Source organism: Oratosquilla oratoria, chromosome 12 (genome assembly GCF_046742065.1).
Source record: "Oratosquilla oratoria isolate Oo_2021 chromosome 12, ASM4674206v1, whole genome shotgun sequence".
Lineage (NCBI taxonomy): Eukaryota > Metazoa > Arthropoda > Malacostraca > Stomatopoda > Squillidae > Oratosquilla > Oratosquilla oratoria.
In genome coordinates this window covers 60223150-60240335 of record NC_134788.1, presented here as the reverse complement: position 1 = coordinate 60240335, position 17186 = coordinate 60223150, and the positions used below count along the sequence as shown (strand labels likewise).

The 17186-nt window shown below is 39.7% G+C and overlaps 1 protein-coding gene across 4 annotated transcripts; it reads right to left on the bottom strand.

The window, feature by feature from the left end:
- Positions 1–582: 582 nt before the first annotated feature.
- Positions 583–16907, bottom strand: LOC143031861 (uncharacterized). Of its 4 annotated transcripts, none has more exons than XM_076196211.1 (2): positions 16746–16907; positions 583–5229 (listed from the first exon to the last, which is right to left on the bottom strand). In XM_076196211.1, exon 2 carries the CDS (start codon positions 5123–5125, stop codon positions 4151–4153), a length of 975 nt encoding a protein of 324 aa, XP_076052326.1. In that variant the 5' UTR covers positions 5126–5229; positions 16746–16907; the 3' UTR covers positions 583–4150. The 4 variants fall into 4 exon arrangements, with proteins under 4 accessions (XP_076052326.1, XP_076052325.1, XP_076052329.1 ...); XM_076196210.1 differs by having other exon boundaries at positions 16766–16907; XM_076196214.1 differs by having other exon boundaries at positions 583–5226; positions 16766–16907.
- Between the last annotated feature and the right edge of the window lie 279 nt (positions 16908–17186).

The window sequence follows — 17186 nt, the reverse complement described above, 5'->3', positions numbered from 1 at the left end:
GGTCCCTTGCCTTGACATTTCTAGTCTTGACGTCTGTCAGGTACTAGAGCTCTGGGTACTCTGTGGCGACAGTTAGTGCGGACAGAGAATTTGGCACGTCTCTTCTGAGTTCGTAAAGCTCGAAAAGGCCACGGGTTAATATTGACTTTTCAAGTAAATTCTCAAAAGTTCAATCCCCGATTTATTAAACTAATATTTATTATATAAAGAGAGATTTAACAAGCAATAAAAGAGGAAGGGAGTTAAATCGTATCTTATTTAAAGTTACAATAGGCGCGGTTTAAAGCTTCAGGAAATGCTCTCGATTTGAAAGATGGAGACAACAACACTTTGCGGGAAAGTTTCCAAAACAAAATGGTAGGCACTAATAAAGATTCCTAATAAGGAAGATGCCCATTGAAATACCGGTAGGTAACAATTACCACAGAAGTAATGAAAGGAAGACAAGTACATATTTAACTTCAAACATCTCTTGATGTAATTTCAGTATGGTAATTCAGGCACAAGGGGGCTGAATTCATATTGAGAATGTATACATTTTGATTGAAAATCATAATTATTAATTTTCCATTTCCAGACTACTACTTGCTGCAGTTCTTCTCAATGAAATTTCATAAAAAAAATATATATATATATATATATAGAGAGAGAGAGGTGCAATGGGCTATCTTATCCCAAAGTCAAAACAGGTGTTGGAGTGGTGAAGGAGAAGGTTGATCTAAAATATGGTGAGTGTATAAAGCATTACTGTGCTACATATTGCATCCAAATTGTGAAACCGTATAAGACTTCCTACTGGAGCAATGTGATAACTTTAAAATAATTACCTAAAAATATGGTATTGTCCTGATATGACAAAATAAATAAAATGTACAAAATATAAACCTCAATGTTTTATTTACAGAATACATACAAATTTTACTTGGTGATTACAGAGGTTATGTTCTGAATATCCATCATACAAACTTGCAAGAGATGCCAAATTTCAGTCCACTATAAAAGTTCCTGAACCAGTCTGTTCCAAGTATGAAAAACAACAGAAGTCTGACATTATCCTGAAACGAAGGTCCAGGTTTAATTGTCCAACAAAGTGAATTTTTCCATATACCAAAAACAAATGGTACATACATATACCAAAGGCTTTTTCCCCCTTACATGAAAGGTAGCCTCCTGGATGACGGGTCCACTGCCCTGGGTTAGAGGCAGTGTCACAAGACACAGCACATCCACAACAAGGCTGCTTCATTCGACCCTCCCTCTCCATCTCTTCATGTAGAAAAGGAGAAGATGAGGAGAAATCCCTTCAGGCTGAGTCCATTTTTTTTTTCCCTTACATACTCCCTCACCCCCCCATTCCCCACCCACTTCCCCTCATGCATCACAGCATCATCCATACACAACCATTCTCCATTCACCCCTACCTTCTGTCCTCTCCTGTCCATCCTCAACAGACATTCCCTTCTTTCCCAATGCCCCTTTTACCCCATCCATCCATCTCATCCTAGGTCACCTCCTCATGTTCATTCCTTTCACCTCTGCCTTCCACACCTGTTTTAATAATCTTTCATCACTCATTCTCTCCATGTGTCCAAACCATCCCAATACTCTTTCATTAACCCTATCTCTCAAATCCCTTTCCATGCCTGTTCTCCTCACCTCATTTCTCATTCTATCTAGCCTAGTAACCCTTATCATACTTCTCAGTCATTTCATCTCAAACACATTCAAACTCCTCTCTTATGTTCCATGTTTCTGCCCCGTATTGTGCTGTTGGCGCAATCAATCCTTCATACAATCTCCTCATAGCATCCATTCCCAAATGTCTATTTCTCATTACACATCTTAATCCACCAAGGCATTTACTCGCTTCTCTTAATCTACATTCTACCTCCACCCCCCACTCCTCCCTTTCCTGCCACATTCGCACCCAAGTATCTAAAGCTATCCACTTCCGCCAGTTTCTTTTCCTTAATACTCACTTCCAGTCTGCCGCCACTTTCTCCACTTGTACATCTCATCACCCTACTTTTACCCACATTTATTTTCAACTTCCTTCTTTTGCAAATCTTCCCAAACTATCACTAACTTCCTCAATCCCCTTTTCTGATCCTGCCACAAGTGCAGTGTCATCAGCAAACAACAACTGGCTTATCATTTTCTTTAACCATCTCCAATCCCTGACCCACTACCCTTGCATTCACCACTTGCACCACCCCATCCATGTATAAATTAAACAGTCAGGATGACATAACACATCCTTGATAAAATCCCACCTTTACCTCAAGCCACTCACTCTCTCCATTTCTTATCCTAACACAGGCTGTACTACTCTCGTAAAAACTCTTGACTGCTCTTAACAGCTTTCCTCCTATCCTGTATATCTGCAAAACCTCCCACAGTGCCTTACTGTCTACCATGTCATAAGCCTTTTCCAAATCCATAAAAGCCCAAAATACATCCTTACCTTTTCCTACAGCTTTCTTACATATCTGTCTTAACACAAAAATCTGATCTACACAATCCCTACCTGTCCTAAAATCACACTGTTCCTAACCAATTACTCCCTCTGTTCCTCTCCTAATCTGCTCAATCAAGACCCTCTCATAAGCCTTTCCAGCTACACTTAACAAGATGATCCCTATGAAACTACTACACTCACACTTGTCCCCCTTTCCCTTGTAGAGTGGAGCTATACAGGCACTCCTCCAGTCCTCTGGCACTTTACCCTCTCTTAAACAACCACTAAAAAACCTCACCAGCCAGTCCACCATCCCTAGACCTCTTTTTTTCAGATATTTTGTATGGTATCCATCCAACCTAGGTGCTTTAGCAGCTTTCATCATCTTAACAGCTGCCTTCACTTCATCTTTCCTTATTTCTCCTCCATTTTCCTCACTCATCATGGTCATTTTCTTAGCGCTTCCCACTGCAACTGCCTTTTCCTCCCTATCCTCCTTCAAATGTAGCAACTCCCTAAAATACTCTAACCACCTTTCCCTCATCTCTCTATCTGTATCACCTTTTCTTCTCTACTTGATTCGTCTCCTATTCCTCTTGTAATTTCTTTCCAAAACATTTTTCATTATTTTCAAAACTTTCTGTCATACTCTTAACCCATTTCATATCTGCTCTCCTCTTTTATGCTTTACTTGTCTTCTCTTTTCTTTGTACCTCTCATATGATTCTCTCATCCTATTTTGTAACCAATCTGTGAAAGCCTATTTCTTCTCTTCTACACCCTTCTTTGCTTCCTCATCCCACCACTCACTACTTTTCCTTCTATTTTCTCCCATCCTCCTTGTTCCACGCACCACCTTTGTATACCTTATGACTCCCTCCTTGAACCATCCCCATTCCTCCTCCACTTCTGGTTTTACTCTATCCTTCACTCCCTCCCACTCCTCTCTCAGCTTCTTCTTGTACTCCTCCTTTTCTTTCTGATTTAAGCAGTTCACTCAAAGTACCTCCCAATCTTCTGCCCTTCTCCTCTTTTTCCACCTATTCTCCACTCTCAACTTACCTTCCACCAAAAAGTGATCTGATATTTCCCCACTCTCTCTCCTTAGAACATGTACATCCTACTATACTCTTGGTTATCACTATAAAGTCCATTAATGCTCTATCTGCCACACATCCATCCACCACCCTCTCCCATGTGTACTTATGCTTGACTTTCTTCCTAAACACTATATTTGCTATCAACTCCCAAGACACATCTCCACCATCAACTCTCCACTATGATTTTTTCCTGGAACTTCATATTTCCCAATCACTCCATCTAATGGTTCATTTCCTACCCTAGCATTAGGGTCTCCCAATACAACTATATTGACATTTCTCCCTAATACCTCTATACAGGTAAAACAAAGGGAATGCCATGCTGGACACTTAAGTGCATAGGCATTACTTGTGTATGCCTTTCTGTTGGTTTGATCCAAGCCCTCGGAATATTGTGTTCTTTTCACCATACAAATCATACAGGAATGGCTTCCCTCCAATGTCTATCCTCATATACCTTGTGAGAGAAGTCTCATGTGAAAAACCAGAATCAAAGAGGTCACACTGGAAAGGCTTCTCTTTCTCCTGTGGGAGTCTTCATCTGCTGTGTGGGATAACCCTTTTGTGAAAAAGCAGAATCGCACAGGTCACACTAGAAGACCTCTCCTGTGTGGCTCTTCATATGTTCTGTGAGAGAATCCTTTTTTGAGAAAGCTGCATTGCACAGGTCACATTGGAAAGGCGTCCCTCCTGCGTGGGTCTTCATATGCTTTCTCAGATCACCCTTTCTTGAAAAAGAAGAATTGCACAGGTCGCACTGGAAAGGCTTCTCTCCTGTGTGGGTCCTCATATGCTGTCTAAGAGAAGACTTACATGAGAAAGCAGAATCACACAGATCACACAGGAAAGGCTTCTCTCCTGTGTGGGTCCTCATATGCTTTGTAAGAGAATTCTTTCGTGAGAAAGCAGAATCACAAAGGTCGCATTGGAAAGGCTTCTCTCCCGTGTGGATCATCATATGATATTTGAGATACATCTTTTGTGAGAAAGCAGAATCACACAGGTCACACTGGAAAGGCTTCTCTCCTGTGTGAGTCCTCATATGACTTGTGAGATGACCTTTTAATGAGAAAGCAGAATCACACAGGTCGCATTGGAAAGGCTTCTCTCCTGTGTGGGTCCTCATATGCTTTACAAGATCACTCTTATGTGAGAAAGCAGAATCACACAGTTCACACTGGAAAGGCTTCTCTCCTGTGTGGGTCCTCATATGGCTTGTGAGATGACATTTTACTGAGAAAGCAGAATCGCACAGGTCACACTGGAAAGGCTTCTCTCCTGTATGATTCCTCATATGCTTTGTGAGATTACTCTTTTGTGAGAAAGCAGAATCACACACATCACACTGGAAAGGCTTCTCTCCTGTGTGGGTCCTCATATGACTTGTGAGAGAACTCTTTTGTGAGAAAGCAGAATCACACAGGTCGCATTGGAAAGGCTTCTCTCCTGTGTGGGTCCTCATATGCTGTGTGAGAACACTTTTTTGTGAGAAAGCAGAATCACATAGGTTACACTGGAAATACTTCTCTCTTCTGTGGGTCATCATGTGATATCTAAAATAAATCATGATATAGCTGTGCTATAGATGTCACACCAGATCCTCTTCATTACATGACACCTATGGATTCTATGGATAGCTCTTCCAAAGGAATGGTGATAGTTACCCTCCTCCTGGAAAATATGTAATCATAAGATTGTCATCTAACTCTTTGAAATTGTGTAATATACTGTTATATGATTGTGAGTGTTGTGTACACAAACCATTTAATATTCAAGTCCCTTTGTACCTAAACAGGCCCCTTGTACTTGCCATAATGTAACATGAAATATAGATACTAACAGATATAGTGCTATTATATATTGTATTCTACCTTTACATTAGAAATATGCTGAAAACCATCCAATAGCTACATGCATACTCACCCCACCTCAACTGGAATGACTAAAATTTTGCTCTGGCTTTTTCATCATGTCATGAGATTTGGAAGTAGGAAACAGCCCAGATGGCCAAAGCACTCATATTTTAACATAATTCCACAACATTCCATGTTTGGGCTCACAAGACCAGAGTCTAAATATGACAAACCCTAGGAGGGCTTATTCAGTTCATCTCATCTGACACAAATAAGTGATGCAAGTCATCGCATCCTTTCAGATAAACTGGTAAGTGATGTACCTGTGTTATTATTTCTAAATAACATAAATGAAATTGTAGTGGAAATTTCCATATTTTTTCTTGTCACATTAAGTAAAATACCTGTTTGTCTAATAAAAAAATATATATTGGATATACCTACTAAAACAATCTCAACAATCATGATGTAATCAGGAAGGAATTGGTATTAAAGGTTCAATCCCAGTAAATGTGGAAATAGCAAGAGGACAATGTATAATATCAGAATTAGTGCTTTCACATATCCTACAGGTCCTTTAAACACGGGCATTACATACACAATCTCAGTCATCTTCCAAGAAGCCTGTGACTCCCTTACCAGTTGTGACATTTGTGTGATAATATATATATATATACATATACCAAAGGCTTTTTCCCCTTTACAAGGAAGGTAGCCAAAAAACCAAAGACATAGAATCCACTCCCACCCATTCCATCCCCACATACTCCACTCCCATCCATCACCCTCCTCCCCTCTTATCTTGGGTCCTCAGTAACCCCTGCATCTCGCCCACTGCCCTGGGTCAGAAGCAGTGTTGCAAGACATAGCACTTCCTCATTAAAATGGTGATCCCCCCTCTTCATCCCCTCATTTAGAAATGGAAAAGATGGATTAGAAATCCCTTCAGGATATATAAATTTATTTTTCACACCCACTCCCTCACCCCCCATCCCCCACCCACTCCCTTTCATGTATCACAGCATCATCCATACACAACCATTCCCTATTCAACCAAATTTTCTGTCTTCTCCTGTCCTTCCTCAACAGACATTCCCCTCTTTCCCAATGCCCCTTTTACCCCATCCATCCATCTCATCCTTAGTCATCCCCACATATCAACTCCTACCTCTGCCTTCCACAGGTGTTTTAATAATCTTTCTTCACTCATTCTCTCCTTGTGTCCAAACTGTCCCAATACTCTTTCATCAACCCTATCTCCCAAATCCCTTTCCATCCCCGTTCTCCTCCTCACCTCCTCATTTCTCACTCTATCTTGCCTAGTAACCCCTATCATACTTCTCAGGCACCTCATCTCAAACACATTCAATCTCCTCCTCTCCCATGTTTCATGTTTCTGCCCCATAAAGTGCTGTTGGCACAATCACTCTTTCATACAATCTTCTTGTAGCATTAATTCCCAAATGCCTATTTCTCAATACGCTTTTTAATCCCCCTAGGTATTTAACTGCTCTCAATCTACATTCTATGTCCACTACTCCTTCCTTTCCTACCACATTTGTACCCAAGTATCTAAAACTATTCACTTCCTCCAGTCTCTCTCCTTTAATACTCAGTTCCAGTCTGTTGTCACTTTCTCCTCTAGTATATCTCATCACCTTACTTTTACCCACATTCATCTTCAAACAACAACTGGCTTATCTCCCACTTTTCTCCCTTTTCTTTAACCATCTCTAATCCCTGACCCATTATCCTTGCATTTACCTCTCACACCACCCCATTCGTATATAAATTGAACAACCAAGGTGACATAACACATACCTGTTGAAGTCCCACCTTTACCTCAAACTACTCACTCCATTTCTGAATTCAACACAAGCTCTACTACTCTCGTAATAAATCTTGACAGTTCTTATCCCATATATCTGCAATACCTCCCACAGTGCCTTCCTGTCTACCCTGTCATAAGCCTTTTCCAAATCCATAAAAGCCCAAAAAGCATCTTTACCTTTTCCACACAACTCCTACCTGTCCTAAATCAACACTATTCCTCACCAATTACTATCTCTGTTCCTTTCCTAATCCGCTCAACTCAAGATTCTCCCATAAGCCCTCCCAACTACACTTAACAAACTGATCCCTCTGAAACTACTAAACTCACATTTGTCCCCTTTTCCCTTGTAGAGTGGAACTATACAGGCACTCCTCCAGCCCTCTGGCACTCTACCCTCTCTTAAGTTAACATTGAATAACCTCACCAGCCACTGCACCATCACCGTAATTTTTTTTTTTTTTTTTTTTTTTTTTTTTTATTCTACATGACACCCATCTAACCCAGGTCTTTCCCAGGTCTTTTCCCTCCCCTCATCATCTTAACAACTGCCTTCACCTCATCTTTGCCTTTAATTTCCCTCTTTTACTGTCATTTTCTTAGCATTTTCCACTGCAATTAATTTTCCCTCCCTATCCTACTTCACATTTAGCAACTCCCTAAAATACTCTGCCCATCTTCCTCTCACTGCCATCTCTTCCATTATCATCTCTCCATCTGCACCTTTTACCTTTTCTTCTCTACTTGATTTGCCTCCTCTTCCTCTCTTAATTTCTTTCCAAAACATCTTTTAATTTCAAAACTTTCTGTCATACTCTTACCCCATTTCATACCTGCTCTCCTCTTTGCCTCCTTTATGCTTTACTTGTCTTCTCTTTTATTTGACCTCTCATATGATTCTCTCATCCTATTTTGTAACCAATCTGTGAATGCTTGCTTCTTCTCTTCTACAACCTTCTTTGCTTCCTCATCCCACCACTCACTACTTTTCCTTCTATTTCCTCATGTCCTCCGTGTTCCACACACCATCTTTGCACATTTTGTGACTCCCTCCTTGAATTATCCCCATTCCTTCTCCACTCCTAATTCTACTCTATCTTTCACTTCTTCCCACTCCTCTCTCAGATTCTTCTTGTACTTCTCCTTTTCTTTCTCATTTAAACACTTCACTTTACGAACCTCCCTACCTTCTGTCATTTTCCTCTTTCTCAATCTATCCTCTACTCTCAACTTACCTTCCACCAAAAAATGATCTGATATCCCCCACTTTCTCCCCTTAGAACGTGTACATCCTTAACTATTCCTACTATTCTCCTGGTTACCACTATACAGTATACAGTAGTCCATTAATGCTCTATCTACCACCCTTCCATCCACCACCCTCTCCCATGTGCTGTCATGCTTGACTTTCTTCCTCACTGTATTTGGTATTATCAACTCTCTTTCAAGACACTTCTCCACCATCAACTCTGCATTACAATTTTTCTTGGAACTCCACACTTTCTAACCACTCCATCTGTTGGTTCATTTCCTACCCTAGCATTAAGGTCTGCCAATACCACTACATTGACATTTCTCCCTAAACCCTCTATGCATTCATTTAAATCGATCCAAAAAGCCTCACTTTCCTCTACATTCTTCTCACAACCAGGCCCATATGCACTTACAAAAACCCACATGTCCCTTCCCAGTTTCACTCAATACCAACACATCCATCTTTCTTTTCACAAATATACTACCTATCTCTTCCCTTTTACTCTCATCTGTACCACATCCATGCACATTAAAAGATCCAAACTTTAGGTTACTGGTCAGAAAACTATCAGACCCTCTGATACATTTACTTTTTTTTAGGAATGTCCTCTTTGTGGAACTTTCATTTGATATAAGTATTATCTCAGTTTAGAATGTGTCCCTGCCTATGAACATTAATCAATGTAAAGTTAGATATCTTATGAGTTTTGGTACCATTTGAGCATTTCCCATCATGAAGATGACAGCATATTTGCCGAGATCATTTGATCAAATAATATAGTTGACAGCAAGAATGATTCCTGTCCCAACCTCTTCAATGATGCTGAAGAACATGCTACCAAAGAACATACCCCTACATCTTACTGCATTGTGACATACTATAAGGATAACAGAGGTAACTATATCCATGCTATTGAGTATCTAGAGAGACTGGAGTGTTCCCTACAAATAACCTAAATAAATATGGTAAAGATGATCTGAGGTAAGGACTTAACACCAGCCATGATGCTCCTCCATCTACCTTGTCCTTCAGATGGAATTTTCAAATCCATCAAACAACACCGAACATTCAATTACTACAAAGCACATTTCCACAACCAAGACCTACATAAATTCTCAGAAATATCAATTGTGCCCTGACAATGCTTACAGAGTGACAAAAACAAGAGAAAATAGTAGCATGCTCACATTTCATGGTCCATATCTCCCTGAGTGAGTAAATATTGGTCCTCTTTCTCTCCCAATAAAAGCTTTCATCAATTGTCTTTAAAAGAGTTACCAGTGTTACGAGTTTCACCATGGAAGAAAGAACTGTACAAATGGTCCCCGATGTGGTCATTGCTCTGTCCTTGATTCTCTTCTTACTATTAATTGTGAATCAGAACTTCATTGTTTCCATAGCAGAGAAGCTCACTTAACCTCTTCACTCTGGGGCACATTGCATCATAATAATCGCATTATGAAAAATAAAGTCAGTGCTCAATCGTTCCGTTTTCTTTCACCTGTGAATTTTGATAACCATAGAAAATATGATGAAGCCAGTTTAGAGAGAATGGAGGTTACGTAGGTATGACTACAATAAATATAATCAAGACGCCGATGTCGGCATCATCGCATGCCCACTTGCTCCTCATGACGCCTACGTAGGCATCACCGTATGGAAGTGGTTAATACATTCTCAACAATGCAAAGAGTACTGTCTTGAACAAGACATTCTTCAACTGGCTAGTCTTGGTAGTGCCAAGCACGTACTTCATTTTAGACAGATGGATGGCGGAGCAAAGACATATGCCCTCTCCTTCCACTTCATCCCTGTCCTCCACTCCTATGAGAATCCTGCTTCCGCTGTTCAGTCCGGAACAAGTTATCTATTTTGTAAAGTTACAATGTATCATCAACAGATCCCTCTACCTCATCTTTAGCAATGCATCCCATTGCATCTTCAACAAAACCCTCTTCTACATCATTAGCAAAACCCTCAGTAACATCACAGACTCCCAAAACACAAGCCCATACTCACACAGATTTCCAATCAAGAACCCATACTAAGGATAGTGAATCAATACAGACACATTTTCAACAACAAGATCTGGTATACAGCAATGTGTTACCAGAATTTGTTCTTAGATCCTCTGATATCCATCCCTCAAAATCCTCTCTCCCTACAAAAGGACATAGTCCACCACACCAGACAGCACTGCTACCATCCAACCCTTTTGATATAACACAAGAGGTTGGATGACAGCATTGCAAATAATCGTCCAGGATGGATCACTTCACCCAATACTAGACAACACATTATGAAAGACTACACTGTGCACAATCATGAACACCAACAACACAAAATACACTCTATAAAGGATTCGTGGGAAAACCCTGTTCCAGCTGGAGTGTTCCTCAGGGAGATGGGACTGCTTGGTTTGACAGTCTAAGGAGCAACTATTGCCTATCATGATGTAAATAAGCTTCTCAGCAAAGATAGGTTTCCTGAAGAAGCACCTGCTGAATAGGTGCATTCAAAAGAGCTGTAATTGCTTTGCTTTGCTGTATAGTACATTACATCACCTGATTCATTGTACAGCACAAATAATTAATCTTCAACAGCATTAATCAAGTTACATATCTTTCAGTCATTTATGTGTTATGTAAGTAGACTTTTTACAATATACCTCCATTCTATTATTTGTATACAGTATTTACCTACTTAGTATTTTACATGACTGCAGCTATGCTCGTTGTGACCCGGTTTTGTATCTCTCCACGTCCAGTTTAACTTTGAATCTGTGTATGGTTTTGGCATTTGCTGTTTCACACACATGCACACACAAACACACACAGACAGTTACAGAAGAGGTCTGAAAAAGAACAACTTTCCACACAGAGTAATAGATATATGGAACAAACTGAAAGAGGAAACAGTGACCATACCCCTGGTCACCACTATATAGTCCATTAACACTCTATCTGCCACCCTTCCATCCACCAACCTCTCCCATGTGTACTTATGCTCGACTTTCTTCTTAAACAATGTACAGTATTTGCTATCATCAACTCTCTTTCAAGACACATCTCCACCATCAATTCACTAAGATTTTTACCTGGAACTCCATACTTCCCAATCACTCTGTCAATTGGTCCTACCCTAGCATTTAGATCTCCCAATACAACTACATTGACATTTCTTCCTAATCCCTCTATGCACTCATTTATATCTACCCAAAAAACCTCCCTTTCCTCTACGCTCTTTTCACTACCAGGCCCATACGCACTTACAAAAACCCACATCTCCTTTCCCAGCTTCATCTTCATCCACATCAACCTTGATGACACCTCCTTCCACTCCACTACCCGCTTACTAGTATAGCCACTCCTTCTCTTCCTCGTCCCCTCTTCACTCCTGAGTACCTCCCAGCTACACTCCCAAACTCACAGTTGCCCTTTCCTTTCATTTTAGTGTCACTCAAAGCCAGTACATCCATCTTTCTTCTCACAAACATACTGCCTATCTCTTTCCTTTTACTCTCATCTGTACCACATCCACGCACATTAAAAGACCCAAACCTTAGGGTACTGGTTGGAAAGCTCCCAGACCCTCTTATGCCTTTACTATCTTTATTAGGAATATCCCCTTTTGGGGCTACAGGTAGTAGGACTCCTAATCCCATCCCCCGTCCCTTTTATGACTCAAGTGGAAATGCTTGGTGGCAGTATCCTTTTGCCCCCACCATAGGGTAGGTAGGCGAAAAAAGGAAATGAATATTCAGAGAAATGGTACAGGACAGTAACAAGGGGTTGGGGGACAGCATATCGGAGGGACAGTCGTAGTATAAAAGTGTCATCATTTCTCTATGTACAGAGTTTTCCTCTATCACAGACAAAATGATGTGTGGCTCTGGTCCGTAGGGGCACCTCATATAGACCCTAAAGTATCAACTGCATGCTACTCTGCCACAAAAACATGCAGCTAATACCCCAGACAGGAGTCTTAGTCTGAGTTTATTCCTGACTAGTTTTGCAGGTATCCTTTTTCAATGGAATGGTGTGCAAACGAGCTGTGTGTATTTTATACATGGGGTGGACATCACTACCTCTCCATGTTACCAGAATTGGTGACAAGTGTGAACATTACATATTCATTGTAACAAATAATAAGTACATACATACATACATATACCAAGGCTTTTTCCCCCTTACAAGGAAGGTAGCCAAAAAGAAAAAGGCATAAAATCATTCCCACCCATTCCATCCCTGAATACACTCCACACCCCTCCACCCTCCCTCCTATCTTAGCACCTCCTGGATGATGGGTCATCCCTGCACCTTGTCCACTGCCCTGGGTCAGAAGCAGTGTCGCGAGACACAGAACATCCACAGCAAGGCCGCTTCATTAAACCGGCGACCCCCCCTCTCCATCCCCCCATGCATAAAAAGAGAAGACAGGGAGAAATACCTTCGGGCTGCGTCAAATTTTGCTCACACATACTACCTTATCCCCCATCCCCCCACCCATTCCACCTCATACATCACAGCATCATCCATATACAACCATTCTCCATTCACCCCTGTCTTCTGTCCTGTCCTGTTCTTCCTCAACAGACATTCCCCTCTTCCCCAAAGCCCCCTTAACCCCATCCATCCACCTCATCCTAGGACGTCCCCTCATGTTCACTCCCTCCACACCTCTTTTACTAGTCTTTCTTCACTCATTCTTTCCATCTGTCCAAACCATCCTAATACTCTTTCATCAACCCTATCTCCCAACTCCCTTTCCACCCACGTTCTCCTCCTCACCTCATTTCTCACTCTATCTAGCCTAGTAACCCCCAACATACTTCTCAGATACCTCATCTCAAACACATTCAAACTCCTTCTCTCTTCCTCTCTTATGTTCCATGTTTCTGCCCAATACAGTGCTGTTGGCACAATCACTCCTTCATACAGTCTCCTCTTAGCATCCATTCCCAAATGTCTATTCCTCATTACACTCTTCAATCCTCCAAGGCATTTACTCGCTTCTCTCAATCTACATTCTACCTTCACCTTCACTCCACCTTTTCCTTGCCACATTTGCACCCAAGTATCTAAAACTATCCACCTCCTCCAGTCTCTCTCCCTTAATGCTCACTTCCAGTCTACTGCCACTTTCACCCTTTGTACATCTCATCACCTTACTTTTACCCACATTTATCTTTAGCTTTCTTCTATCACATACTCTCCCAAACTCTGTCACCAACTTCCTCAATCCCTCCTCCAAGTAGTGGAAAATACAATGAAAATTATAACAATAACAACGAAAATTATAATAATGATAATAATAATAATAACAATAATAACAATAACAATAATAATAATAATAACAGTAATAATAATGATAACAATATTAATACAAATAAATAATTATTGATATTAAATCAATAATGATAACAATAATAATAATAATAATAAGAGGAAGAGAATAACAATAATGGTAATATAATAATGAAAAATTATGCTAATAATGATAATGATGAAAATATTAAGTGGTGAAGGAACAAAGTATAAATAATGGAGGATACATGATTTGATAGCATGTGAAATAAAATATGGTAGCACGGTGTAAGAAGAATTGTCAAAAGGAAGAAAGCTGGAAAGGGTAGGCAAAAGTGGTGAGAAAAAGGTATCTACTTAGAGTATGGGGGTCTAGGAAGCCATTCTTGGAGAGCTAATGTCAAGGTAGATTTTGTCCATTTCAAGTCACCAGTTCTCTTGTTTGTGTTTTTGTAGTTGGCAATGTAAAGGGATTCAATTATTTTCTGTTGATTCTTGTGTAGACCTTTGGCTAGAATAGTGAATCCCTCCCAGTTTGGTAGGTGTCCCTCTGTGTCTATGGGACACCTACCAAACTGGAAGGAATCCACCATTCTAGCCAAAGGTTGCAAGACACAATGGAAAATAATTGAAATCTGAAAAAGAATAGCTTCCCACACAGAGTGGTAGATATCTCGGACAAAATGAATGAGGAAAAAGTGAATGCAAAAACTATACAAAAATTTAAGATCAAACTGGATGCTGAATGATACAAAACCGGGTCACTACAAGCATAGCTCTCTTCCCATAAAATACAACTAGGTAAACACACACACACACACACACACACAATGGAAGTTTTAGGCAGGAACGACCTGTTAGTGTGGGAAAACAGTAAAACGAGGGGACACGAAAAAAATTGAAAAAGGATAGTTATAGAAAAAACTTGAAAAGGAACATTTTCCCAAACAGAGCAATAAATACATGGAACAAATTAGACAACAAAACAGTATGTGCAAACACTACAAGATCTTAAGATAAAACTTGATGCGGAGAGATACAAAGACGGGTCACCACAAGCATAGCTCCCCACCCGTATATTACAACTAGGTAAATACACACACAATTATTGATAGAGAGAATCTGATAAAATGGGATGATAGAAATACAAGAGGACACGGAAAGAAAATCAAGAAAGACAGCTATAGAAGAGATCTGAAAAAGAACAGCTTTCCTCACAGAGTAATAGACAGTTGGAACAAGTTAGATGAGAAAGTGGTGTGTGCAAAAACAATACATAAATTTAAAAATAGTTTAGATACAATGAGATATGAAGACGGGACACCACGAGCATAGCTCCCCTTCCCGTAAAATACAACTAGGTAAATATAACTAGGTATATACACACACACACAATAGTTTAGATAAAATGAGATATGAAGACGGGACACCACGAACATAGCTCCCCTTTCCGTAAAATACAACTAGGTAAATACAAACACACACACACACACACATTACACACACACACATATAAATATATATACATATATATACTTAAATATGTGTGTGTATACATATATATATATATATGTATATATATATATATATACATATATATATATATATATATATGTATATATATATATATATATATGTATATATACAGTATATATATATATATACACACACACACCAAGGACTTTTCCTCCCTTATAAAGGAAGTAGTTAAGTCAAAAGATTCACACCCACTCCCACCCATTTCACTCTAATCTACCACTCTTTCCTCCCTCTCATCTTAGCTCATTATGGATGATAGGTCATCCTTGTATCCCTCCCACTGTTCTGGGTCAAAAGCAATGCAGCAAGACACAGTACATCCATGGCAAAGCTACCTCACTTAATTGGTGACACCCCCTCTCCATCCCCTTCATGTGGAAAAAGAGAAGACCTTAAATTGGGTTTCTACTGTCATACAATGCAAAAGGAGACTTGATCAATTTTGGGTTAACCAGGAGACAAAATCTAATTTTGAGGAAAGTTTTATACTGGTGGACACACCTGGTCAAAGTCAATTGAGGGAGGACACAGAGGACACAAATCAGAGGCCTGACCTACTCAAGCTGAAAGTGATCTGGACATATTGGTCACATGACCTACATCCATTATCTATGTAAGACTGCATAAGAGGAGGTATAACTGCTCATATTACAATGCAATAACTTCTAATTGATATGGCATGGATGTGTGGAATGAATATCAAGAAAAAATAAATTTACTCACAAGAATATCATTAGTGCACACTGAATTCTGAGTGAACTTTATGAATTATTTTCCTACCATGGAAGACTGAATGGAGATCCATCCCCTAATAAGAATATAAGAACAACATAAGCAAATAAGATACACACATTGATAAGCATAAGGATGCTTGCCAGTCCTAACTTTTTTTTAATCACTACTAATGTTAATATTAATTTGAGCTCACAACACTCACAATGATAGGAGCTAGCCAATGATAAAGTTTGCAGCTTTGAGACTAGCGAATATCTTTAAGATATACCAAAACATTTGCCAGTCTAAATTTTCTAAAAATTGCTACCAATATTACTATTACTTTGTAATAGTTATACATGGGCTTTAAAATACTTAATGATAAGAGATAGAGTTAAGAATTGCAGCAGTGAGGCTTGACCTGACCTTTTTAATTATAAAGGTGTCCATTCATCTCAATTTTCTTAAACAGCTATTGACACCACTTTTAGTTTGCAGTACTTATATCTGGGGTTAAAAACATTCAAAATGATATGAGCTAACCGACTATGTAGGTAATTGCAGGTGCCAGACTGGCAAACATCTTGATAAATACCTGCACATTTACCCCTGTTCAGAATGCCAATTACACTACCAAACGGTAAGTGAATGCCAAAAGTAAACACAACACATTCACTAAGCTACTTTACCACTATATGATTTCACTTACGAATTCAACAAAGGCACACTTGTTTAGCTTGTACAAAACACAGCCACGAAAACAAGCTCTTCAAATAGAATAGATGAAAGAGTGCAACTCAGGGTTAGTGTTGTGGTACTGTTGCCCTTTGTCCGTAGCTCCAATTTCCGTCTTCTCTCATCAACCACTGTGAAAGAAAACGTACTAGAGTCAAATTACAGGGGTGACTGATGTATCTGAGAAATATCGATTTGCCCAGTGATATGATTGAACATAAGAACATAATTCAACAAGAATCCACTGTGTTGGATAAGAAGAAATGAAATAGATGATATCCATATATTTCGATCACGGACTGTGATCCTCTTCAGTGGAATACAAAAGAGGATCACAGTTCGTGATCGAAATATATGGATATCATCTATTTCATTTCTTCTTATCCAACACAGTG